Source organism: Thamnophis elegans, chromosome Z (genome assembly GCF_009769535.1).
Source record: "Thamnophis elegans isolate rThaEle1 chromosome Z, rThaEle1.pri, whole genome shotgun sequence".
Lineage (NCBI taxonomy): Eukaryota > Metazoa > Chordata > Lepidosauria > Squamata > Colubridae > Thamnophis > Thamnophis elegans.
Genome location: NC_045558.1, coordinates 61,315,268 through 61,340,514, shown reverse-complemented (window position 1 = coordinate 61,340,514; position 25,247 = coordinate 61,315,268). Strand labels below are relative to the sequence as shown.

General features: G+C 37.4%; 1 protein-coding gene across 6 annotated transcripts in view; it reads left to right on the top strand.

Moving 5' to 3' along the window:
- Positions 1 to 23,072, top strand: part of CLASP2 (cytoplasmic linker associated protein 2) — a 378,890-nt gene extending 355,818 nt beyond the window's left edge. For all 6 annotated transcript variants that reach the window (XM_032238129.1, XM_032238126.1, XM_032238125.1 and 3 more), the window contains 6 exons: positions 2,990 to 3,218; positions 5,546 to 5,739; positions 6,561 to 6,689; positions 7,472 to 7,678; positions 7,865 to 7,981; positions 21,037 to 23,072. In XM_032238129.1, coding sequence (XP_032094020.1) covers positions 2,990 to 3,218; positions 5,546 to 5,739; positions 6,561 to 6,689; positions 7,472 to 7,678; positions 7,865 to 7,981; positions 21,037 to 21,123 — 963 coding nt within the window. In that variant the 3' untranslated portion in view covers positions 21,124 to 23,072. The remainder of the gene's footprint in view (positions 1 to 2,989; positions 3,219 to 5,545; positions 5,740 to 6,560; positions 6,690 to 7,471; positions 7,679 to 7,864; positions 7,982 to 21,036) is intronic.
- Positions 23,073 to 25,247: the final 2,175 nt, after the last annotated feature.

The following is a 25,247-nucleotide window of genomic DNA, read 5'->3' as shown; positions in this document are numbered from 1 at the left end:
TGCAATACGCCCCCACCCCCACATATGCAAGTGTGACCACCCTACATGCACATGTTACCACCATCCCACGCTTGCATATGTGAACGCATGCACATGTGACCCACCCTCCCATGCTCCCCCACCCCTCACACATGTACCCTTTCCCGCCTGTTTTGGCCCTGGAAAGCCTCCTACCCCAACCTGGAACCCAAAACATGGCAGGTAGCTAGTTTCTGCCAGTTTCTCCCCTGTGCTTGCCAGCCTGGCCGCCACAGTCAGGGAAGGCCCTGAAGCTGTGCTGCCCGGGATCCACATTGGAGGCCATTCACGCTTGCAAAGCAGCATTGCCTCTTTACTGGAGCCACTGCTTCTTTGCAGAGGCAGCAGCAGCTCCTCTTCCACCTGCCAGCCTTGCTTCCTTACCCTGCAAGAGAGTTGCAGCTACCTGATCCTCAGAGTGCTATCTGATCTAAGAGGCCTATACTGGAAAGCAGCCACCAGAGACTTATAAAGGAAAGGTCTTTCAACTTCAAGGGGGTCGGAGAAAGAGAGGGGAATGCCAGTCCTTCCTTTCTTGGCTGTGAAGTCTTAGCACCAAACTTTTAAATGAGCACCATAACTGAAAGCCAGAAGCCAGATGGACAATGACCTGCCTTGATCTTTCTGCCGAAAGTAACTGCTCGGCTCCATCCCGTCTTGGCTTCTGATAGCTGCAGGACACGCTGCCTTCCTCCAACTTTCTCCCAAGACCCTTTGCGCAGGAAGGGGGATCTAGGGAGGAAAGAAGGTGGGTGTGTTTCCAGGGGCGGCAAGCAGTAAGGAGCGAAAGGTAGCTTCACTTGCAGAGCCCAACCAGTGAGAGTAAAGTCTTGTTTCTTTGTGCATAAAAGCGGCTGAAGCGGCGCTCTCTTAGCCCATAAATAGAATGGAATAGTTGTGTATCTGTGTTTGTGTACGTCTGTGTGTCTTGTGTTTTTTACGTTTGAGTTACATATAACGTTTCCACGACCCCAGTTATTTTTCTTTTGGGAAAGGAGACTTTAAAAAAAAGTGTGAGCGACTGCCTCTTTCTCCAGATTTCGCAGCTGTGTGCTGTGTGCATGGCGGGGGCCAACGCAAAAGGAGCAAGATGCCTGACGCTCAGCTGTGCAGGCCTGCAGCCTTTGCAGGGGCAGCAGCAGCAGCAAAGTTATGTGGGTAAGCCACACACTCCACTGGCGCAGGCCATGTCGGAAATCAACCGACCAGCTTCATGGGGCTGCAGAACTGAGCAACCTGCTTCTCTTGCACTGGCCACCACCATGGACATAGCTGATCGGTGCTCCAACAAGGCTTCTCCAGAGCATAGTTGTAGTCACTGGTACCATAGACTTCTCTCTCACACACACACACACGCATGCACACACATACACGCACACACACCAGGACCTTTCTTCTCCCCCCCCCTCCCCACGGTAAGGCATACCCCAAGGTTTGATAACAAGGCTGGCAGGAGGAGAGGAGTCGCCGCCGCCTCTTCAAAGATGCAAGCGATGCCGACAAAGAGGCAACACCACTTTGCCAGGACAAATGGCGTCCAACATGGATCCTGGGCAGCGCAGCTTTGGGGCCTTTCCTGAAGAAGAGTGTGAGGCAGGTGGGCTCACGGGAGCAACTGGCAGCAGTGCTCCTGCCTGGCAAGGAGGGGATGTCCCAGAGCTGCATGCGGGCACCAATGGCTAGCTAGTCTTCTGGTTACTGGCATGTATGTGTGCACGACGATCAGCCAGCCAGGCTAATCTTCCAGTTTCTGGCATTGCTGCAAGTGTGAAGGCCAGCTGATCATCACATGCGCATGTGCACCAGTAACCAGAAGACTAGGTGGCCGGTGCGCATACATGCATCAAAAACCCGGAAGAGGAATGGGCGATGCCATGCATGCCAGGTGACATGGCTCTGCGTGCCACTTCTGGCATGCATGTCATAGATTCGCCATCAGTGGCCTATAGTTTCCAACTTCTTCCCTATTCCCCTTCTTGTACATGGGTACAATATTAGTTGTTTGCCAATTTTGGGAAGTTTCACCTGTTACAAAAGATTGGTTAAACAGACCAGTTAATGGTCTAACAGGTTCCTTTAGAAATCTGGGATGAATACCATCTTGATCCATTGTTTTAATATGCTTTACCTCCACCTCTGAAAATCCTGGGAAAGAACCTGCACAGCTATGACTAGTATGATCCCCCAATATGATTTTGTTACTGGCATCTACTACTGAGAAGACTGAGCAGAATTTGTTTAAATGGTTTTTTATAGCCAGGTTTCGTTTAACATATCTGTCAGCTACATTTCTGCTATCTGCTTATATGCTAGTTTTTTGCTCTTTTACTATCTTACATACATCTGATATGAATCAGATTAGATATTGCTTTCTTTTGCTTTTACTAATGCCTTATTCTCCTTGGTTAAGATAACTGATTAAGGGGAGTCCTTGATAAGGATGATTAGGGGACCGGAGACTAAAACATATAAAGAACGGTTGCTGGAATTGGATATTTCTATTTTAATGAAAAGTAGGAATAGGGGTGACATGATAGCAGTATTCCAGTATCTAAGGGGCTGCAATGAAAAGGGAGTCAACCTATTCTCCAAAGCACCTGAAGGCAGGACAAGAAACAATGGATGGAAATTGATCAAAGAGAGAAGTAAGCTAGAACTATAGAGACATTTCCTGACAGTTAAAACAGTTAATCAGTGGACTCCAGAAGTTGTGAATTCTCTGACACTAGGAAACTTTTAAGACAGGTTTGGACAGCCATTTGTCTGAAATGGTATAGTTTTTCCTGCTTGAGCACAAGATCTCCAAATTCCCTTCCAACTCTGTTATTCTGTATTCTATTCTGACTAATCTTACCTTAATTTAAAAAAAAAGGGCAATATTTTGAAAGTACCTGATATAAAAACAGTTATCTAGCTCTGTAGATGATCTGTATATATTTTTATTAAGGGTATGTGTATCTGTCTTTGTTAGATTTGCAGTGGGTCTGGAATAGTAGATCTACGAACAGGAACTGGTGTGACTGATACAGGCCGAACAGTTCTTGACAACAAAACTTCATTACTTAACACTATGCCTCTTCATTCCTCCCCACGGTCACGTGATTATAATCCATACAATTATTCTGATAGTGTTGGTTCTTTTAATAAATCAGCTTTAAAAGAGGCTATGTTTGATGATGATGCAGATCAGTTTCCTGATGGTAAGTCTGTCACAAAGAGAATTGGGGAATGGGTATATTGAAAGGAAAAATGCAATCAACTGTAAATAGAATTACTATATGAACTAAGGGAAATAAGGAGAAAAATATGATATTCAAGAGTTTTATGTGAAAACAAAGTTTTATTTATTATAAAAATTAAATGTTATATCATCTAATATGCATCACTTAGCTCTTCATTGCTAGATTTGTTCTCAAATAGGACACTTTATAATGATAGTAAATAAAGAACAATTGTACTAGTAGAATTTAATGGAATATCTACTTAAGAAAAAAGCTTCTTCCAGTAAGATATTTGAATATTCTTATTTTATTTTCCAAAATGAAATTTAATTCACAAATACATTGAAGAAGATTTATTAAATAATAAAAATTAAATCTCACATTTATTCCTATTCAAAGAGTATAAAAGACATTATGGCTTTGGAAATACCGTATTTTTCAGAGTATAAGACGGACCATTTTCCCTCAAAAAAAAAAGGCTGAAAATCTGGGTGCGTCTTGTACACTGAATACATCATTTTTTGCCTCCAGAAAACCCGTCCCCTTCACCAAAATGGCTGTGCGTAGCCTTTAGGAGCCTTGCAGAGTGCTCCTGGCGGCTGGGGAGGGTAGAAATGAGTAAAAAATGGGCTTTTTTGGCTCAATTTTGCCTCCCCAGCCCTTAGGAGCACTCTATAAGCCCCCTTTTTTTTTTGACAAAAAACAGGCCCATTTTTGTGGAAAATGGGCCAGTTTTTGCTCATTTTTGACCCCACCCCCCAGGAGCACTCTACAAGCCTCCTAAAGGCTATTCATGCCCCCCTTTTTTGGGGAAAAAACCGGGCCCGTTTTTGGGAGGTCTGCAGAGTGCAAAAACTTTTTTTTTTTAATTTGCCTCTTCAAAACCTTGGTGCGTCTTTTACTCCGAAAAATACGGTAAATAAATAGCCCCCTGAATAATGTTGATTTCCAGTTCCTCTCAATACATGCTATTCATAATCATTGTTTATTTAGGTAACTTTTATATGGACGAAATGAGTATGGCCAAGTAAGCAATCTAATATACTGTACGTTATTAAGAGTTTTGATTAAAATAGTCCTTTTCAAGTCACACTTGACTCATCATAGATACTTCCATTTAGTTTTCTTTGTACAAGAATTGGCCTGATACTTCCTTTTTCTAGTGTTTTTCATTTTATACTACGCATGCAGTTATGCAGATTTTATTTCTAGAAGCTAAGGTTCATCTTTTTTCTAAAGATAATGTAGTATTTCCTTCAATATACAATATGAATTAATTCTATTGATACTTTGTTAATGTAGCCTAAGAAGAAAACATGTCACATATTTTTAGTGTCTTTTAAGATTTCTCTTAAGATAAAGAGGAGAAAGAATCTAAATCATTGGTTCTTAAACTGGGGTGATTACCCTCAAGGAGTAATTTGGGCATATTTTCAGTTTGGGCTTATTTGTGACTTTTGCAGATCCTGTTTGAGAGTGCCATTGCTAAGATGTTTGTGTAAAATAAATACTGATATTTTTGTGGAAGTAATAACATTTTAGATCAGGAAAGGGTAAATAGGATCAAAAAAATTAAGAACTATTTGATGTGAGATCAAATTCTGGGACATGTATATTTGTCTTCATCCATAAGAATGAATAGCCTAAGCCAGTGATGGCAAACCTTTTTGTAAAGGCATGCCAAAATTGTGTGTATGTGTGCTACCCACAATTCAATGTGCCCTGCTCATCTGTGCATGTGCACCCCCCCCCACACACAGGGGAGAGTCTTTGCCCTATCCAGGCTCCAGAGGTTTTCCTGAAGCCTGGGGAGGGCAAAAACAGCCTCCCCCAGCCCTCTGGAGGGTGGAAAATCAACTGGGGCGCCAGAGCTGATGGCTTGTATGCCAGCAAATATGGCTCCACGTGCCACCTGTGGCACATGTGCCATCAATTCTCCATCATGGTCCTAAGCCTTCCATAAGTAAGGCTCTTAAAGTGATCACTGCAGAAACTTCATTTTTCTCCCCATTAATTTGGGCTTAAAGAGTATCTTCATTAATAGCACTCTATAGAAAGAGATGATCCTCTTACATCCCTTTTGCTCCACCCCAAAAAAAATATTGACTCCCAGTGAGTGCTGAAGAGAACATTCTTGTCCATAGTAGGAGATTTTAATGATAAATGCCATATTTTGTAATAAAATATGATATCAGGATTATGTTCAATTTTACAGTTTTTATTGATTGTATATCTTCACATGTAAAGTAAAAAGAATGGTTACTCTTTTTACTAATTAAATAATTTTAATTTTTCTTTTGTTACAGAACCTTCCCTGGACCATTCTGATCTAGTCGCAGAATTGCTAAAGGAATTATCAAACCATAATGAGAGAGCTGAAGAACGGAAGGCTGCTCTTTATGAGCTAATGAAATTGACTCAGGAGGAGTCTTTTGGTGTTTGGGATGAGCACTTCAAAACAATTCTTCTTTTGTTACTTGAAACTCTTGGAGACAAAGAGGTAAATCCCAAAATGGAGAAAGAAAAATCATATAACAGTTTTTTGCTTATCCTTTTATAATTATTAAATGTATAACTTTAATTTACACAACTCAAAGTGGCATACATAATGTTCTGGTATTCACTTTTGGCCACAATAATAACATTGTGAGCTGTGTTGATCTGAAATATAATAACTACGCCAAAATTTTCCATCACGCTTTCATAATGGGAGGACTAAAATTCACAGTATCTGTTTTCCAGTCTAACACCTTAACTATACCATTGTGGCTCTCTTGAATGTCTGTCTTGAAAATGTATGGAAATTTTCAGTCATCCATATCAGGATTGTCCCAAAGATGCTTTTCAAAGCTTTTTCATTTCTCATCCAGAATTAAAGATGCTTCTTGGATGGGAAGTGAAACATCTTGAGGGCAAAACAAAGTAAAATAAGTTTTTTAAAAAGCACCTTTGGGTCCCCCTTGAACTTATCAGGATTATGAAAAACAGTGCATATTACTTTCCTATATCTGTATTCTTTAATACAGACAATAGAATGCACTTTCAGTATCTCAGTCCCATAAAAGTAAAGTGTCTTTTAATAGTGTATCACAGTCGCACTTTGCAGTTACAATAAGATTATAGCTACTATTTTACTAAAATAATATGTAATGTATAAATATTAAATAAATGTATACTATTTATTATCAAATGTGGTTATGAAAAAAGAACTTCAATATTTGGAATAAAATTTCAAGAATGTAATACTATATAATTCCATTATAGATAATAATGGTTGGAAGTTATATGAGCAAAACTAATTAACATTCCTTAAACTTTCAGCATACAGTTAGAGCCCTGGCACTGAAAGTCTTAAGAGAGATTTTAAGACATCAACCAGCAAGGTTTAGAAATTATGCAGAACTCACAATAATGAAGACTTTAGAAGCTCATAAGGACCCTCATAAGGAGGTTTGTATTAAACTTAAGAATGAACTGAAGTAATAATATGGTATTCAGTGAAGAAGATTAAAATATAGGCTAGTTTTTCACAAGACAGGTTTCAGGAATTTAAATGAGAAAATCATATTTCCTATTCAAAACTATTCAAATAATGCAGATTTTTATGAACAGGGGACCTAGAGGTCCTTTAACATCTGCTTTAATAAGATACGAGCATCTTCTAATCTTTGATCCTTGATAAACAAGATCCTTATCATTTTCCCAACTGCATAAAATTGTGTACAGAGTTTAAATGCTTCTAGGAATATTATTCTTTGTTCTGTCAGTTTTATTAAACAATAATGTCAGTATATTCATTAGTTTTGCTTTTGAATGTTACAAGGCATAAAATGTGGCAATTAAGTACATTTTCTCACATGAATTCATTTTAATTGGAAATCATGGATTAATATTTAGATATAATAGAAATTTAAAAATATACATCTCATATTTTCTAGAATGGGTTTTTTTTTTCATTTTAAGACTAGTATAGTTGCAAAGTCAATAAAAGTTGTTATAAAATATTTCCTAGATATATTAGTTCAGTTTTCCAACATATCTGGATAAAATTTCAAGTCCGAAGCTATTTTGTTTAAATTCTGATACTATTGAAATGCTGCTGTTGTGACAGAAATTTCTATTGTAAAACAAAATATATTGACATTTAATATTCTATATATTGTAGTACCATTAAAAAAAAGCTATTCAAGTGTACTATTATTGGATTTCTATATTTTTCTTTAATCCATTAGGTGGTAAGATCAGCTGAAGAGGCTGCTACTATGCTGGCCACATCTATTAGTCCAGATCAATGCATCAAAGTACTTTGTCCCATCATTCAAACAGCAGATTATCCTATAAATCTGGCTGCAATCAAAATGCAGACCAAAGTTACTGAAAGAGTACCTAAAGAAATTCTTGCTCAACTTTTGCCAGAGATAGTGCCAGGTTTAATACAGGTAAGAAGATACAGAATCATGAACAATGAAAAGAATGTTGCAAAACTATTTTTTCAAAGATTATTCTCTTTTTCAAGTAATCTACTAACTTTATAGAATATTTTACTGAAATATATTTTTTCTAACATGTTTTAAGATTATCAATTTTATTTGGATTGATATGCATTTGAATTACTTCTTTTCTAGGGCTATGATAACTCTGAAAGCAGCGTTCGAAAGGCATGTGTCTTCTGCCTTGTAGCTATTCATGCAGTAATTGGTGATGAGCTGAAGCCACATCTTAATCAACTCACTGGCAGCAAAGTAAGTGACATGCCATACCAAAATCTGATTTTGATTTTTTCTAATTTATGGAGATTTTTTTTAAAGTGTGGGTGGAGATGGTTTTAAGACCAGAAATTTGTTCAGAATCTCATTTTGGCTATTATTTGAATCTGGCACTCTGTTGCTACTTTTATTTTTCACAAACTATGTTAATATATATGGAAAATGAAATGTTATAAATAGAGCTTGTAATACAGTTGTATTATTTCAGACTGTAAATTAGAAAGCTGATAGTTCAGGTCCTAATCCTGCATACAAAGCATTTTATAGGCATGTAGAAAAACTAGAATATCATAGCTTTACGTTGTAAAATAAGTCTGTTACATACTATTTTTCTTTCAGTGAAAGACAGTAGTCAGATATTCAGTTCTTCAACAATAGTTTGAATTGCGGAAAGTACCATTCAAACCAGGCTCAATGGCTAAGATGTTCAGTGGTTAAGATGCTGAGCTTGTCGATCACAAAGATCGGCAGTTCAGCAGTTCGAATCCCTAGCACCGCATAATAAGTAAACTCCTGTTACTTGTCCCAGCTTCTGCCAACCTAGCAGTTCAAAAGCAAATAAAAATGCAAGTAGAAAAATAGGAACCACCTTTGGTGGGAAGGTAACAGCGATCCATGCACCTTTGGCATTTAGTCATGTCGGCCACATGACCACGGAGACATCTTTGGACAGCACTGGCTCTTCGGCTTTGAAACAGAGATGAGCACCGCCCCCTAGAGTTGGGAACGGCTAGCATATATGTGCAAGGGGAACCTTTACCTTTACGATTCAAACTGTCTTCAGTAATTTGGAGCTATGTGGAATAATAGACAACATACTAAAAATGAGAATAATATATTACATGCAATGATTTAATCAACATGCTTGAAATAAAAGTTGCTAAAATGTTATAAAGAAAATACAAAGCATCACAGCATCAAAATATATCCACTGTTTGGTCTTATAGAATAACAATTGTGCTCATACATTTGCTGCCTTTTTTCTCTTCAGTAATTAATTTCTGATTTAGAGAAAACAATAACTGCCATTATATTATAGATGAAATTTACCATATAAAGCAAAGTGAAACATAGTTAATTAAATAGTTAATAATTAAATAGAATGCAGAAAAGTTATCTTATGAGCATTGAAATTTATAATCAAATCTGTTGGGGTCATTCTATGGCCTGGGACTCCCAGCTCAACCATCATGGATTTTGATGAAATTTGGTGTGAACATGCACACACATCCCCCATGAACAATGGATAAGTGTTACATTTGCCGATGCAGTACTTGCGGCGATATAAACATTTCTTTGACCTCATACCACAGCCTTTGACTCTGAGATTTCAGCAACTTTGAGACGTAATATCTCCAGCAATATTTTGTTGAGAGAAACAAAACTTGGCCATCTTGTACAACTTGTTGTGCTCCATTAAACAAAAGAATAAAAACATCATGAGTGTCCACCTGTGCCTTTACTCCCAAGCTGGTCCTTGTTCCTTAACTGTGTTCCCTTCTCCCTTCTATGCATGTGCACAGGCAACAGCTGTTCTTCTGTTCCACTGATATTCGACTCCGAAGGCAGCTGATAACTGTCGGATAGTCCTGGCCCCATCTCTGCTTCTGATGCAGAACACTCCTCAGAGCTTTTCCAAAACTCCAGGCCTGACCCATGTTCCTTCCCAACTTCCTCACTGCTTGAGTCTGCTCCGCTGGCCACTGGCGGGCCACAACATTTCAGGCCAATAAAATGAATGAGCAGGGCCTTGTGGATGCATAAATGTTACCAACGCATCATTTTGTTCAATCGAAATGTCCACAAGGTTCCCTACCCACCATTTTTTGTCATAAATGCAGGCAGTATAACAACCGAGAAATATGTCGGTCAATTTTAAATTCGGATCAATGGTATTGGATATTTTGGCCACAAAGTTAATTGTGTCATTTGAAACTTTGTTGACAGAAATTGAATTTGAATCAACTGGCACAAACTGGTGGTGATCTCTTATGCCAGCTATAATGCTGCTAACTTTCCATCTTTGTTCTTGCAGCATCCTGTTTTCTTTTATTTCTTCCTTTGGAATGTATTTAAATCTGTGAATGTTTCACCATGTGATTTTGTTTCACCAAATCACCATGCATTGGAGTTGGCGACGACTAAACATTTGGCTGCTCGAACCAGCCTCCAAACCCATCAACCAACCAAATACTGACACCGACAGATCTGTTCAACGTTTGCGACAGAAACATTCACATTCATATATACATTCTGAAGGAAGAAATTAAAGAAAGCAGGATGCTGCAAGAAAAAAGATGGAAAGTTAGCAGCACAATAGCTGGCACAAGACTATTCACAGCTTCCAGTGGTGCCTTGCTGCTCTGACGAGGTCTCCTCTGAGACGCTCTAGCCTCGAGATCGCGTTACACTGTCTGGACAGCATAAATAGCAATAGCAATAGCAGTAGACTTATATACCGCTTCATAGGGCTTTCAGCCCTCTCTAAGCGGTTTACAGAGAGTCAGCATATTGCCCCCAACAATCCGGGTCCTCATTTTATCCACCTCGGAAGGATGGAAGGCTGAGTCAACCCTGAGCCGGTGAGATTTGAACCACTGAACTGCTGATCTAGCAGTAGCCTGCAGTGCTGCATTTAACCACTGCGCCACCTCGGCTCTTGTTTGATAACTCTTTCCTTAGGAGAAGAGGAAAGGGGAGAATTGCCGAGCATGGGTAGAGCTCCCTTAACCCCCCAGGTGTTAATTCTGGGGTGTGGAAGGTGTGAGCCCCCCTGTAGCTCGACACACTCTGCTCTCGGGACGCATCTGCTCTTCGCAGAACAAAGAGCCACGTCCACCCCTGCAATCAATGTTTGATTTACATCTGAACAAGAAGCAGGCAGAGCAAATATTGGAGTGTTTCACAATTGCAGGTATTTTTAAACTTTAGCTCCGTTCTACAAAAATTCCTTCTGACAAAACTAACAAGATAGAAGTGAAAATGGCGCCTGAATTTTGAAGGTGTGGCTGAATCGAAACTTAACAAGCTACTATAGAGTTTAAGATCACTCAAACAGCAATGATTTACTAACAAGCTACAAGACTTAATAATTGAAATAAGCAGTTTGTTTGCACTTAACAATTTGGTAGAAGATAAGCTTAATTGAATAGTTGAAATGTCCTCAAAACAAGTTAGAATAACAACTACTTCAAAGAGCGCTGGCAACCCTCCAGGCCCGACAAATAAATTACTGTCATTATTACCTCCTGCTGCTGCTGATGTTTTAACTCTTGATGCACTGCAAGGAGCCTTAAAAGATGCTTTAACAGAACAGGCTGCTGTTTTAGAACTTAAGATAGAGAAAAGGTTACATCTGCCTTTAAGGAGATTTCGGAGGAAATATCGGGGGTCAAAGAGCTAATCCAGATTCGTAACCAGCAAATAAGAGAAGACATAGTGGAAGCATTTAAAAGTTTGGCTAGCTATGAATCATCATTGGATGACAAAGTGGAAGAAATTAACCAGTCCAATGTCAATTTAGAAAGTAAAGTTGAAGAAGTTCAAAATAAGACTGACAAGACAGAAGCAGAAATTACAATGATACAATATAGGACGATGGAATTTGCTTTGAGAATAAGAGGCCTCAAAGAGAATAATCAAGAAAATCTGAAGGAGATTCTTGCAGAAGCCTTTGACCAACTAGTTGGTCAACTGAGAGCAGAATATGACTGGCAAATGGACAAAATATACCACGTTAATTCATGGATTGCCAGACAGAAACAATTACCAAGAGATATTGTAGTCTACTTTGCTACGAGGAATATACAGAACCTGGTTTTACAAGAATCCTATAAAACCAAGTTGCAGATTGCAGGTCAGGAGGTGATAGTTTTGAAGGAAATCCCACCAAAAATGTTGAAATCTAGAAAAGATTATGCATTCCTAGTGGACGAACTTAAAAACCGCCAGATACAATATAGATGGGAAGTTCCAGCCAGATTAGTGGTGAATTACCTGGGATAAAGACACCGTCTTAACTCAGTTTGGAAGGCCAGAGATTTTTACAGTAAAATATTAAAGGCTGGTTACCCTTAATCTCCAGGATTCAGAGAAAGAGAGCAAGCAGGAGAGGCCAGACAGCAAGATGCCCAAGGATCATTGGAAGTGGCCCAAGCTTTGAATTTCTTGTGGAGTCAGAAGGAATTAAGGAGCAAAGACAAACCAGAGCAGCTACCAAACGCAAAGAACAAGAATTAAAGATGCAACAAGCCCAGGCAACAGTTCAAGAAACTATAAACATTGGGGCTTCCGGGGGGAGGGGCTTTTGCCCTCAGAGTTCTGGTTCGTATATCTATTTAAAATCTATAGATATCTCTTTTTTCAGGCAAGAAAGAAGCAGGGAGGTGACTCAGTCGTTAGAATCCTCTTTGTAGTTCACAGCTCTTTTTTTTGGCTGTGAACGGAGAAGAAGGTTCAACAAAAGCTGAGTCATTCACTCCGGCCAGATCTTCTCAGCTGTCTTTTTTCAGCTCAAGGCAAGTTACCCCCCCCCCTCAGGCAAATTTTTGAAACTAAGTTACTTAAAATCAATCCGAGCAGTGACCATTCCTGAGAACTCCTTTTTTTTATTATTATTCAAAATACCAGCTTCAATTTTACAAAAAACTCCTTTGTTTAATTGTTTTTTAAAATGGCGATTTTATAGCTTCCGCATTTCTTATATGATATATTTCCACCTTCCTGGCATAGAATCAAGGGAATAACTTCTCACAAATTAATTAGCCCTGTTTCTTCGAAGACTTCTTTTTATCAATTGCCAAAAGTTTATTGAAAGTACCTTATCTTAAACCAACGTGAGCAGAGACTCTGTTTGTTTCCTTTTTATAATGGCTCCGAAATCAAAGCAGCCCAGACGTTTTTTTAACAATACATCCCAAGTAATTGCTACAAAACCGCAGCTCTTGCCTTCTACGCCCTCTACTGGAGATTTGTTAATGAAAGAATTTCTTTTTGAAACTCTTAAAGAATTTAGAGAGGAAATGAAGCAACTTATTTCGGACTTATGTGACAAGCTTGATGCCAAGATTGCTCAAACAAAGGAGGATATGATCGGAGTCATAACTGTAATGACAGATTATATTGCTGGAATGGAAGATAAGCTGGAACTCTTGGAGGAAGCTAATTCTAACCTGACATCTAAAATTGAGGTGTTGCAACAGGAAGTTGAAAATGCAGAAAAACAACTTGTTATGACAAATTATAAAAAGACAGCGCTTGCAATAAGAGTTAGGGGATTGCGTGAAAATGAACAGGAGAATTTGAAACAGACTTTTTCTGAGGCTTTCAGTCGTTTGGTGGGATGTCCGGGACTTAACTTTGATTGGCAGATCCAAAAAATTTACCGCCATAATTCGTGGGCGGCAAAACAGGGACAGCTTCCGAGAGATATAATTATATATTTTGCTACAAGAGAATCCAGAAATGCGATATTACAAGAGTGTTATAATAACAGGCTGCGAATTGATGGACAGGACTTGATCATTTTCAAAGAAATACCACCTCAAATGTTAAGAGCCAGGAGAGACTATGCTTTTCTAACTAAAGAACTCAGAAATTGTCAGATACAGTACAGATGGGATGTGCCATTTGGTATTATAGTTACATTTGATGACCAAAAATATCGTCTTAACTCTGTTTGGGAAGCCCGAGATTTTTATTATAAGATCCTAAAGGCGGGACATCCTGAATCACCTGGACTTGGAGAAAGACAAGGAGAAGTAGAAGAGAAACAACAAAACACACAACTACAAGGCAGGAGGTATCGCTTTCCCCCTCCGGAAGGGCAGAAGAGCAGAGAACAAGGACTTAGTCGTGCTTCCAAAACATTTGCTTAATTCTTAACTTGAACAATAATCTGTGACTTCTGTCTTGCATAAAATGGTATAGTTGTATATCGATGAAGAGACATTAAGGCTGAAAGAACTAATGCTGATCTCCTCGGAAAACATATTGTATGGGACTTAAAAAAGACTTGATGGATAACTCTGAACTTTTATATAAATTGCACATGATTTATTTTCTAGGGTGAGGAGGGTGGAGATCGTGGTGTTCCTGCATCGTGGTTCAGGTTGAATGGAGTTGGGAAGTGTGATGTAGATGGGAGGGTAGTGAAGGTTGAATTAGAGCTTATTTTGAGCCAGAAAGTAAGTTGATTTTTGTATAAACTGTTACTTGAGTATAATGTTTGGAAGGATATACCCAGGGAGCTTGCAGGAGGGCGGAGCAAATATGAGAGGAGTACGGATGAAAATAAAATATATATATGGACATGGGTAGAGGCAGGACGAGAAGAGTTGGAAAAGGAAACCGAGAGAAGAATTTGAGATGTGTTTAAATTGCTTCAGAGAGAAGGAGGTATAAAAGGGACAAATTAAAGGTTTGGAAATAGACAGATACTTAGACAAAGAGATAAGGCCCCTAGCTAGAGTAGAATTTTATCTGATTAACTTATTTGGTTTCAATATAGTTTGAAATCCTGCAAGCAATTAATTAAGTGAGATCAGGAATGATGTACATTGTTTAAGTTTTAATAATAATGGGAAGCTGAGCTCAAGGTAGAGAGTTTATTGATTTTTCCCTTTATTTTTTGGTTTTTTTTTATTCCTTTCTTTTTTCCTTTTTCTCTTATCTTTTAATTTTTAACCTATTTGGTTCTAATATACTCTAGACTGTGTTTGATAAAAAGCTAGGCCGGGTATGGGATCTGGGAAGTCGGAAGGGGGGTAGGGAGGGGGGTTTACAGGGGGGAGGGGGGAAACATAGTTTCAATTTCCAAAACAACAAGAACGCACTTGTATACTGTTGCTCCTTTTTCTTTTCTTTTCCTTTTATTTTCTTTTTATTTTTCTTTTTTATTAATTTTAGTATAAAATACAAATTGAACAGATTAATGAATAGTAGAAATACACCGAAGTGAGGAGTAGAGGGAAAGAAGAGGGAGGAGTAGAGAGGGAGTGAGAGGGGAATGGAAGGAGGGTGAGATGGAGGGAGGGGGAGAAAGGAATGTTTGAGGGGGAGGGGAAGTAGAAGAGGGGAATGTTGGAGGGGAGAAATGAAAGTTGGAGGGGGAGAAGAAAGGGTGTATGGAGGGTTGAAGTGTTATGTTGGTTTTCTATGGTGGAATATAAGACTGTTTTCTTAATTGCACAGTATATAAGTGATTGTATAAAATGAAAATGAAAATGAAATAAAGCTTGAAGAGAAAAAGAAACTATAAACATTAACACAGAAGCTGTGGGAGGAGCCAGACCGAAAATCAAATTACAGGATTTCCAGATGGCTCTTAAAAAGCTTCAGGGAACTGAAGATGACAATTAAATTTTTAACCTGGAATGTCAATGGTTTAAACTTACCACAAAAAAGGGGAAAAAATACTACTATTTGAAACAATTTAAAAACGACGTAATTTGCCTGCAAGAAACACATATTAGAACAAATGATCAGAAATACTTGATGAATGAAAGATTGGGACAACATTTTGTAACTTCCGCCCCAGAGAAGAAAAATGGTAGTTATATACTTAAGAAAAGATATAAAGGCTGAATTAATTGAAGCAGGCTCTCAAGGAAGATATATTGCAATTGAAGTATTATTGGAAGGAAAAAAGATACTATTAATGGGAGTATACGGCGCCAATCAACAAAAAAAATCTATAAATTGCTCCATACCAAGTTAATACAATGGGATTACAGATCGTGTATATTACTGGGTGACTGGAATGGAGTTTTGGATACCAAGAAAGACAAGAAGGGTCCATTGCAAAATATTCAAGCACATGCAAAATTACCTTTCTTTTATATGATGGATGATATTGAGCTACGAGACATCTGGCAGGAAAGGAATGCTAAAGAATAGGACTTTACATTTTTCTCTGATAGACATCAATCCTTTTCTAGGATTGATTTTATATTAATCACAAATGATTTTCTTTCTAATGTAAAGAAGATGAAGATATGCTTGAGACTTTAACAGATCATAACCCGGTTTGGATGGAACTGGATTATGCAAAGGAACCTAGAAGGTGTTGGAGGTTAAATGAAAATTTATTTAGATATGAGAAAAATGTTAATGAATGTAAAAAATTGTTGAGAGAATATTTTGCTTTTAATATGAATAAGGGAACATCTATGGAAATAATTGGGATGCAAGTAATGCGTATATGAGAGGAGTTTTAATAAATTTAAATAATCTATATAGACATAGACAGAGGGAAAAAAGAAAGGAATTAGAGGAAGAGATAAAGAAGAAAGAGTAGGAGCTAATATCTAACCCAGGTGATAAGAAGACAAAAGAGGCAATCACTTTACTACGAGCGCAATTTAACATATTGATGTCAGATCAGGTGGCTACTAATTTGTTATATGCTAAACATAATACTTTTTGCAATGCAAATAAACTAGGCAGATGGTTAGCATATATGACGAGGAAAAAACAAAAATTTCGTACTATAGAAAAAATAGATTATAAAGGTAAAGAAATTTATCAACAGGATATGATTAAAAAGGCTTTTTTAGAATTTTATACAAGATTGTACACTGGTGATAAAATACAAGGTTTAGACATAGATAGATACTTGGAGAAAGAGAAAATACCTATAGTTAAGGATGAGCAAAGGGAGAGATTGAACCAACCAATAACTTCAGAGGAAATCCTCCTGGTAATTTAACAGTTAAAAGCTGGGAAGGCACCCGGTACAGATGGACTGACAGCGGTTTATTATAAAAATTTACAATTAGAAATGGTAGAACCTCTTAAGGAACTATTTAACAGAATTCAATTGGAAGGAAGGGTACCTCCATCTTGGAGAACAGCCTTCATCTCCCTGATTCAGAAAGAAGATCAAGATCTCAGCCAAAAAATTATAGGCCTATATCACTACTCGATACAGATTATAAAATTTTTGCTAAAAGATTAGCAAATAGGTTGATGTTAGTTATACAACAAGTGATCCACAATGACCAATCTGGTTTTATACAAGGAAGACAAATGAAAAATAATGTAAGACAAATTGTTAATATATTGGAGTATCTGGGAAAGAACAACCAAGTCCCCGCAGCACTCACATTTTTGGACGTGGAGAAAGCATTTGATCGAGTGAATTGGTAATTTTTAATGAAAATAATACAAAAGATGCAAATTGGAGAGCATTTTACACAATCTATCAAGGCAATATATCAGGAACAAACAGCACGAATTATAGTTAATGGTAGTTTAACAGAACCCTTTAAAATTGAAAAAGGCACAAGACAGGGTTGTCTCCTATCTCCATTATTGTTTATCTTAACCCTGGAGTTATTGCTGAATAAAATACGGGGGTCAGATGATTTACAGGGAATTAAGATTAGGCACCAAGAATATAGATTACGAGCATTTGCGGACGATTTGGTTGTAACTTTAACCCAACCAGGGAAATCAACTATGGCTCTAATGAACATGATTAATCAATATGGTCAAGTATCTGGGTTTAAAATAAATCTAGGGAAAACAAAGATGTTAGTTAAAAATATGACTACAAATCAAAAAGAAGGATTAGAAAGAATAACAGGATGTGAGATAGTAAATAAAGTTAAATATTTGGGAGTTTATATTACAACTTCAAATGGGAAATTATATAAGTATAATTACGAACCATTATGGTATAGAATACAGGTAGAAATGAAGAAATGGGAAAAACTACAACTGTCTTTGTTGGGAAGGATAGCAGCAGTAAAAATGAATGTTTTGCCAAAGTTTTTATTTCTTTTTCAAATGATACCAATACTCAAAAAAGATGCAAAGAATGGCAGAAGGGTATTAATAAATTTGTCCGGGCAGGGAAGAAACTGAGAATAAAACTTAAAATAATGCAAGATGTACGTGAGAGAGGAGGTTTGAAAATGCCAAACTTAAAATTATATTATGAAGCAGTAGCTTTATCAGTAATTAGTGATTGGATCAACTCAACAGAGGATAGAATACTGAACATTGAAGGGTATGATTTGGTATATGGTTGGCATGCTTATTTAATATATGACAAGAAGGTGGATAAGACTTTTAAAAGTCATATTTTAAGGAATGCTCTATTGCATGTCTGGAAAAAATATCAACATAAATTAAATGATAAGATACCTATGTGGGCAATTCCCAGACACGCAATAGAGAATATAATTTTAGAACAAAAACAGGATGTAACCACATACAGACAGCTTCTTACCATAGAAAGAGGTGTATTACAGCTAAAACCTCTGAATGTACTAAAAGAGGAAAGGGTAATCCAAACCTCGTTTCAGTAAGGACAGCTACAAGCCAGATGGAAAAAAGACCAGAAAATTGGTATTACACAAAATGAGGACAATCTAGTAAAACAAATTATTGATCAAAGTCAAATGCATATAAAAAGGTTATATAATATATTGATAGAAATAGATTCTGAAACAGAATTAGTTAAAGATTGTATGATAAAGTGGGCACAAAATTTTGAAGAACCAATAATGATGGAAACTTGGGAAAAGATATGGGTAAGAAATGTAAAATTTACGCAAGCCCAAAACCTGAGAGAGAATTTCTACGAGATATTGTATAGATGGCATTTAGAGAGGGTGGGAGGGGATGTGGGCTTGGGTGGGGGGAGGGTATATATTTGTAAAACTCTTTAAAACTTTTAATAAAAAAAAATAGATGGCACAAGAAACCATCACTAGTTTGTGCCAGTTGATTCAAATTCAATTTCTGTCAGCAAATTTCAAATGACACAATTAATTTTGTGGCCAAAATGTCCAATATTTTCATCAAACTTCCTCAAAATCCTTGATTGTTGAGCTGGGCACTTTTCTGAAATCAGACCACTTGACATGGAATGACCCGTTGATAATATCTAATTACTGAGAGGCTTGTACAATTTATTTATTATTTCTTTTATTTCTTTATTTATAAAATTTATTGGCTGGCCATCTTACCATAGGGTAATTCTGGGTGGCTTATAGTTACATATACAGTTAAAACATTAAAATCACACATTAAAACCAAGGAAAACTGGGCGGCAGAGTGGGTGGGAAGTTGTATCTATTATTAATCAACCACCTCCATTGTGTTGTTCCTCCATTGGAACCCCAAGCCGATTGGCAGAGCTACCTCATTAGGCCCTTATGAAAAGATAGGAGGGTTGGGGCCAACCTCGCATGCCTCCTCTGCCAGCACAAGTGGTATGGGCCAATCCCAGTGGAGTGAGACTGAGATTGTATCCCATAGTATCAAGTAATATGCCAAACATATATTAAGTTCTGAATAAAGAAAAATCTTATTTGGACAGAATTTTATGTCATCTTTTGTTTCAAACTTTTTTAATCGTCACTGCTATTTGAATAATTTTTAAATGCAATAATACTTATGTAGCTTGACCAAAGTCCTTTAACTAGTTCTTCTTTAAGCATACAAAAAAAATCCTTTGAAATCAATTATAGGTAGTCTTCGGCTTACATGGGTTTAATGACTGAAGTTACAACAGCAGTGGAAAAAAGTGACATGATCATTTTTCACACTTATGACCTTGCAGCATCCCCATGGTCGCATGATTAAAATTCAGACTCTTGACAACTGGAATATATTATGAAAGTTACAATGTCCTGGGGTCATATGATCACCTTTTGCAACCTTTGCAAAGTCAAATGAGAAATTCATTTAACAACTATGTTACTAACTTAACAACTGCAGTGATTCACTTAACAACTGTGGCAAGAAAGATTGTAAAATGGAACAAATTAATAATGATCTTCTTAGCAACAGAAATTTTGGGCTCAATTGTAGTTGTAAGTCTATCTATAATGGATTTGATTAGATATGCATTTGACTGAAGATAAAATATTATCAGTCATGGAATTATAATTACAAATGATAGCTTTTCACTTATAAGAGTCATGCCACAGTGTAAAATACCTAAGCTCTTAGGGGGGAAAGGAAGTAAAATCAATGAAATTGTCTTTTTAAATCAACATTGTGATTTTGGTTTTAAAAAATCTTAATTAGTTATCACAATACTAAAAAGTTAAAAACAAATAATTGACATCTAAAAGCATGTATCAGTGGTCTGGATATAAGATATAGGACCATACTGTACATCAGTAGTGTAGATGTAAGAATGATGAGTTTCTATTTCTGTTTCCATACCCAAGGATTCAAACACTTCTGTTTTCAGTTTAAAATCAACCTATTTTCTTGTGCCATTTATACCTTGCAAACAATGCTTTGTTAAACTATGGGCAGGATCAAAACACAGTTTCAGATTTTGAAATAATCAAACAAACTACAATTCAACAGTCATTAATAATTAATTTAGAACTGAAAGCGTCTATCTTTATACTGTAAAGGTGAAGATGAAAAAAGGACGGTTATTCCCTATCAGAGGTGGTATTCAGCAGGTTCTGACGGATTCTTGAGAACCAGTAGCGGAAATTTTGAGTAGTTCAGAGAACCAGTAAATACCATCTCTGACTGGCCCCACCCCCATCTATTCTCTGCCTCCCATGTCCTAGCTGATTGGGAGGAAATGGGGATTTTGCAGTAACCTTCCCCTGGAGTGGAGAGGGAATGGAGATTTTACAGTATCCTTCTCCTGCCATGCCCACCAAGCCATGCCCATCAAGCCATGCCACGCCCACCAAGCCACACCCACAGAACCGGTAGTAAAACAATTTGAATCTCACCACTACCTATCATGTCTGAATCATTAATTAAATTATATTGATTATTATATACAATAAACTAAAACAATTTTGAGGAGAATTATTGCCAATAAATTTATCATCCCTTAATCTTCTTAATCCTTCAAAAATATAACTATTGTATTTTATAGCTCATTAAGCTTCTTTCCTCTATATGTATCATTTTATTACAAATCTTTTTCATTGTTCTCCTACTGTTCATTGTTCATTCACTGTTAGTTTTTAAAAAAATAAAATCTAATATGAAATATATTGTTGATACTAAACATGATATTTACTAATTTAATTCTGCAGATGAAATTGCTGAATCTTTATATCAAGCGGGCACAAACAGGATCTGGAACAGGTGATGCCTCAGCAGATGTTCCAGGACAAAGCTAGTAATCCTGAAATCCATATTTTAAATAAGAGGAAAGACACATCAATAAAAGGAAAATTCTCAAATGCACCTCAAAGAGCTTTTCTTCCTCTCAATCTTTTTCCCTCTAATGAAGGGCTGCTCAGCCTGCATGTGACTGTTTCAATAATTCCATATCCAAGGGAAGAGACAGTATTAATATCACTTGACTGAAGCAAATTATTATTTTTTAACTTAACATATCATGTTTTCTGTTTGCACTCTTCTGTGTGTTTTTCCATTGATGTTTATCAGTGTTAATGTACATATTCATTTTCAAAAAAAAAAAAAACCCTAATTGAAAGGAATGCTTTCAAGTCTAAATGTCCTCATTTTTGCTCAACTGCAAAGTAACATGGCTTTTCCTTCCTGGTTTTAATAATCATTTTTAGAGAGGGATACTTCTGGTGGATGCACAAAGTGGGAAGACAGAGAATGCTGGATTGAGCTGAACCGCAACTAGACCAGTCTCTTCATATGTTATCATAATATACATCTTCATATATTATCATAATGCCAATTGCAGGAACAGAAAGCAATGTTCATAAAGCTTGATTGATCACCCATTGAATGTTTGTTATATAAACAAAAATTCAATGCAGATTAGGAGGAAAAACTCTGGCCTCCTATATGGAAATCTATATAGAATATAGCATTGCAAAACTGGATAGTATAGCATCCTGCTTTCCTAGATCAGGGTAAGTAAAATCACTTAATGGATATGAACCATCTGTATCATTTTCAAGCAAGATGGTTCAGAATAGAATGCTTTGTATAAGTATGCTTGGTATAGCTATCATTTGTCAGTAGAATACTTCCTCTCAGCCTAATTATTGAAACCAATATTTCTGTCAATCTCATTCACATAAGAATACATGACAGCACTGCAGGAAACTGTTCTACAATGATACTTGCAAGATTGGAGATTGGTGCACTGATTGTTTTAAAGATATGGGGGTAGGGAAAACTCGTATTACAGATCTTGAAACCACTGGTTTGGGAGTTTAATTTGAGTTGGAAAGTAGTCCTAAATTCATTGCATGGTTATCTTGAGATTATGTTGATCTGGTGTTATTGCAGCCATCTGGAGTATAAGATATGGAAATGTTTTCAGATTTTTTCTGTAACCTTTTAAAAAGTTTATTATGAATAATGCATCCTTATATTTATGGAATGAATAGTCAAAGAGAGAATGAAAATAAATCTATTTCTGTTTCTCAGACAAAAATACCAAGATTCTTAGCTGAGGGGGGTGAGAATAAAATCTGTATGCATCTCACAATACCTGGAATAACTTTTTGTTGAATTATCTTGTTTTAGGGATTGTGTATTTACAGGAGAAATTATAGCAGTGCCAAGGATGATGGATTTTTCTGCTAGACTAAGATTTTCTCTACCTCTTCAGGGTGAATACTTTTGACTAAGCTGCTATCCATAATGTCTTGTGAAAAAAATTGTCTATAAAATAATTATTTTATTTTATTTTTCTTCTTTTGCTATTACAATATATGTTCAGAGTCTAGTACCTTAACATGCAGCCAAATACTGTTTTTAAAAGAACTAATATCATAATTTGCTTATTACTTTGTAATAAACAGAATACTTTCAGCTATCTAATGAGAATTGACTTTTATCAGAAATTATTCTGACTGGAAAATAAAAAAATATATAGTTATTGAAAATGCAAACTGCTGTTTCAAAAAGATGTTCTTTGGGAAAATACTTTAGAAATAAATGTAAGGAGAAAATTACATTATTCATCACTCGCTCTTTTAGCAGCTGCAAATCAGGAAAATAGTATTTTCTTCTTCATTCTCTTATGCGTAACATTCTTGTTTTTACTGTTCAAGTACATTGTGTATTTATAATTCACTGCTTACCATTGTGGATATACAGGCAATAAAGTGTACATAGCATTACTTGAAAAATTAAATTTTGTATCTATCTGTTTTTCTGCTTTTGTTTAGTGATATTGTAGGAGTAATACATTATAGTACTGGTAGTGACAGTTTATGTAAATACATTGCCTAGTTTAAACCAACGGAAAAAAACAAGCAATAAAAAGCAACCCAGAAAATATAAGATTCTGTACTAAAACTAGTTGTTATCATTATTTTTTTAGACTGAAACGGAGCTTTACAATTTAAAACCTAATAGCTAGATAGTAGAAGAGCTACTTTGATATCATGGTTAAAGACATCAAGCTAGAATCTGGAAGACTATGGATTTTAATTCTGCATTAGATCAACTGGATGATTTCAAACATTTTTGAAAATAGTAACAAGAAAACCATATGGATTTTTCCTGATAGTTGCTAGGTTAAAAGTCAAGACTGCTTGAACACACAGACAAACAGACAGACACACGCGCGCGCGCACACACACACACACACACACAGAGAGCTGGGTAGCAAATATTGTAATTAAAGAATATATTATGTTAAGTTACATATTTGGCACTTTGACAGCATTACAGAATAAAGCTAAAATACGAGACATTTCATTTATGACAATGGGATTCTTTAAAGAAGAGATCATTGAAAATATTTTTACACAGAAATTTTAGTCCAGCAAATTCAAAATTTAATAACATACTGTATTGCTGTATTTAGCTGCTAAAATAGTGTCTTAATGATTGATCTCTGGAAATGCTCATAAGGACCCTGCAACATGCACTATTAAGAATTATAATGCTTTATAAAGCATTAAACTTTCACAATGGCCTGGTTTGTCCCTAAATTGTAACATCTGAACTTCATATTGAATAAAAAGTAAACTTGCTACAATGGGGATGGAGGGTTTGTTCTAGAGTTCTTTCTTCAAGCTATGCCACAGAACTGAACATAAGGGGAGGTCCACTTCTCAAGACAGTCATTCACCAAGCAACCGCAAAATTTCCCAAGCACTGTCCCTCCAGAGGACAAAAGGAATTAATTTTCAGGTTTCTCCTTAATTTCTCCTGAAGACAGTTCTTCAGACTGCAGTAGTCTCACCAAAGCCTCAAAATCAGCTGGACACTGGTTATTGTCCCCCCTCCCCCCCCGAAGCCTAGACATCCTCATATTATAAATTTGTTTAGTCTGCTGAACATTAAATTAGCATTGTTAGGTTAAGAGTGATTTCTGGTAGAGAGATGCTTAGGTCTTTTTGCTCGTCTTTTAGAATTTATTAGAATTTGTAGGCCGCCCTTTTCCCTGAGGGGACTCAGGGCGGCTCACACAAAAACTGGGAAGGGGAAATACAGACATTAGGACAAACAAGTAATAAAATAGCAAGCAACATACATTCATCATTCGGGAGGGGTAACTATCCTATCCCCAGGCCTGACGGGCGAGCCAGTTCTTCAAGGCTATGCGGAAGGCTTGGACGGTGGAGAGGGTACGAATCTCCATGGGGAGCTCGTTCCAAAGGGTCGGGGCTACTGCTGAGAAGGCCCTCCTCCTTGTAGTTGCCAGCCGACATTGGCTGGCCGATGGAATACGGAGGAGGCCTAATCTATGGGATCTTATCGGTCGCAGGGATGTAATTGGCAGAAGGCGGTCTCTCAAGTATCCAGATCCACTGCCATGTAGGGCTTTATGGGTGATTAATAGCACCTTGAAGCGCATCCGGAGATCAACAGGTAGCCAGCGCAGCTCGCGGAGGATAGGTGTAATGCGGGTGAATCGGGGTGCACCCGCGATCACTCGCGCGGCTGCATTCTGCACTAGCTGAAGTCGCCGGATGCTCCTCAAGGGCAGCCCCATGTAGAGCACATTGCAGTATTCCAGCCTAGAGGTCACAAGGGCCCGAGTGACTGTTGTGAGAGCCTCCCGATTCAGGTAGGGTCGCAACTGGCGCACCAGGCGAACCTGGGCGAATGCCCCCCTGGTCACAGCCGTCAAGTGGTGGTCAAATGACAGCTGTGGATCCAGGAGGACTCCCAAGTTGTGAACCCTCTCTGAGGGGTATAAAATTTGACCCCCCAGCCTGAGTGGTGGAATAGTAGCCAAATCTTTGGGAGGGAAACACAACAGCCACTCGGTCTTTTCTGGGTTGAGCACAAGCTTGTTAACCCTCATCCAGTCCATAACGGCCTCAAGGCCCCGGCTCATCACGTCTACCGCTTC